Consider the following 2,927-nt stretch of genomic DNA (forward strand, 5'->3'; position numbering starts at 1 on the left):
ACCAATAACAGTGGGTTCTTTCCTTTATGGCTGTCTCTGTTAGTTTGAGGCTTGTCTATTGTTGTAGTTCTTGAGTGGAAGTTCTGGCTTAGTTCAAAATTGACAATGAAGAACTAACGACACAGTGCGGTTAATTAGAAGGGGCTGGATATTGACTAAGATGGATTGAGGCAAGGGCCCTCAGTCTGAAAGCTCGCTATTAAGACAAATAATGCCTTGCACCACTGATGGAGCATGCTTATTGATTGAGACAATAAGAAACGCCACCCAGGCCGTTGTGCCCTCTTGTTGACCATTACAAATTGTAGGCAGTTGGGGGGGGGGGGGTCTGAGAGGGAATGTGGGCGAGGGTGAGCAAACAATGGCGTTCAGTGACATGACGTGGACCACTCGAAAGCTCAAAGGATTTCAAAAATTTGGACAGTGAATGTGTAATGGATGCTTCGGAGATGCATCGTCCCATAGTGGGTCAAATCGAATTATATCAGGGGATGGGAATCAGATTTCTTGCCTTCAGAGACTTCCCGAGACCGTACCAGACTCAGCAACCGAAATTCAAACCATCTCTGGATGGACGTGCGGACGAATTACCAACGTGATCTCAGATGCACAAAAGCAAAGAGAGAACAGGTACAAAACGTAACTCTGTCTGTTTATAGAAAATGGACATCTGGACATTCAGGAAATGGAGAGAAATGAATTGGATGATGTGTTTTATCGTTCCCTGAGAGGGACATGAATTGGATTGCTAGGAACATCAGCATTCTCTGAGTCATGTCATTATGTGGGCTTGTTGACCGGCTACATGTCTATAATGCACCGGTAATACGACAAGGCATTAGCGGGGCCGGCCCATGATGGCACGGATTGGAACATTGAAAGCGGAATTGAGCGGGGAGCGGGGCCAGACGGAGTGCTCCATCTCGCTCCATCAGAACGCATCAAACTCAGCGGCCGGGCCATCCGTGGGAGGGGACACTGGCTATTTGTGCATTCTGTGAGCGCGCACATGTGGACATCTCCTTTCTGTAGGTAAGAATAAATTGCAAGAGCAATGTGTGTGTATGTGTGTGTGTGTGTGTATGCATGTGTGTGTGTGTGTGTGTATATGCATGTGTGTGTGTGTGTGTGTGTGTGTGAGAGACACTGAGGAAGGCTGGTAGCTGGTAGAGGGGACTCAGAGGAGGGGTGGGGGTGTGTTGGAGGGGTGGGGGTGTGTTGGAGGGGTGTCCTACCGCAGCAGAGGCTGGAATATGAGGGTGATGTTTCTGGCCCCAGGTTTGCACAGGAATTTGGTCTCGCCGCCTTCGATCAGGTTGTCATCAGCGCCACCTGACAGGAAAGAGAAACAACAATCATGAGCACAGGGAGATTTAAATAGGCTGTTGTAGTGAGCACAGCCATTTAATGCTCGTCAACCAGCTGGACGGACAAAACTCATTCCACAATTCAGCTCAACAGTTTCCTTCCTAGAGCACACAAACAAAACAAATGAGCAAACCACACTCACATGTGTCATATGCAGACGTGAAGCTGAAGGGAGAACACACACATCATCATAACACTGCTTGTTGGAGCAAATATGAGAGAAAATATAGAAGAAAAAAAACAACTCGCACATCAAAACAGCTCCCGTTACAAATTGAATGTGCGTAACATTTCAAGCGCGTTGCTCTTCTTCAGACTGCGTACTACAGTAATACACACACATACACACACACGCAGACTATAAATACAGACTCGGCACACACAGACCAAGTCGATGCTGATCACATCAGAATTCGCCCATCCTTGTCTGATAAAGCTGTGCCACGCTTCAGCGCACACCACTGGGTATAGCAGCCTCACCCACCTGCCTCCCCCTCCACCCCCTCTCCCCTCTCCCCTCTCCCTGCCACCTCCCAGCAAGCAACAGGTTAGTGAGGAAATAGGACTGTGCCACTGGAGAGGCCTCCACACCATGCGTCTGCCCTTATTAAGTCCACTGATCCCGACGTAACCGGTGTAATTGACAAGAGAGCGAGCGGTGCGTGGCGGTCGATCGAAAAAGAACAAAAAAAAAAAATGACAGCAGCTCGCCGACCACCTCCGCACGCCCTGTCGCCTCCGTCAACAAAGATGCCCGAGAGAGCGTGGGCGGAGGAGTCGCCTCCACCCTGGTGCTGTGCCGACTGCCAACGTGGGCTGTTACGGCCGCAGAGCGGTGCGATTTGGAGAGATTTTGGGCGATTCCAAGATGCCAGCCACAACAGGCAAAGGTCTATGAAGAAGAAGGCGACACATGCAAGGACGTGACAAAGTGAGGTAACAGCCAAGGAAAGACAGAGGAACAGCAAAGTGAGAGAGGAAAGGCAGATGAAGAGAGAGAGACTGCAGAGAGGACAAGAGAAGGGGCAGTCGTGGCCTACTGGTTAGGGCTTCGGGCTTGTAACCAGAGGGTTGCCGGTTCGATCGATCCCCGACCAGTAAGAACAGGTGAAGTGCCCTTGAACAAGGCACCCAACCCCTCACTGCTCCCCGAGCGCCGCTGTAGCAAGGCAGCTCACTGCTCTGGGTTAGAGTGTGCTTTACCTCACTGTGTGTTCACTGCGTGCTCTGTGTGTTCACTAATTCACGGATGGGATAAATGCAGAGACCAAATTCCTTGTATAAGTATACTTGGCCAAGAAACCTGATTTACATTTACAGAAACAGAATGAAGCAAAAAGTAAAAGACTCCGGTAAGACTAAAGAAAAAAACACAGTGTTGCATTTCCCTTCAACTTCAATTCAGTTGGTATGGACGTGGTGAGGTGTATGGTTGTTAGTGGGTGAGAGAAAGGGAGAGAGAGAAGACTATATCTACGCTGGAAGGAGTAAGTCATTATGTACATGATGTGTGTTTAAAATAGAGCATATGCAAGAATCTAGCTGCAGTAGATTGTGTG

General features: G+C 49.0%; 1 protein-coding gene across 1 annotated transcript in view; it reads right to left on the minus strand.

Moving 5' to 3' along the window:
• Positions 1-1,209: 1,209 nt before the first annotated feature.
• Positions 1,210-2,927, minus strand: part of LOC143118226 (exocyst complex component 4-like) — a 46,453-nt gene continuing 44,735 nt past the window's right edge. The window contains exon 10 of the mRNA XM_076279326.1: positions 1,210-1,332. Coding sequence (XP_076135441.1) covers positions 1,232-1,332 — 101 coding nt within the window. The 3' untranslated portion in view covers positions 1,210-1,231. The remainder of the gene's footprint in view (positions 1,333-2,927) is intronic.

This window comes from Alosa pseudoharengus, unplaced genomic scaffold (assembly GCF_046254945.1).
Source record: "Alosa pseudoharengus isolate Yale_2024_CS ecotype anadromous, Long Island Sound unplaced genomic scaffold, YU_APseudo_1.1 YU_APseudo_1.1_scf_115, whole genome shotgun sequence".
Classification (NCBI taxonomy): domain Eukaryota; kingdom Metazoa; phylum Chordata; class Actinopteri; order Clupeiformes; family Clupeidae; genus Alosa; species Alosa pseudoharengus.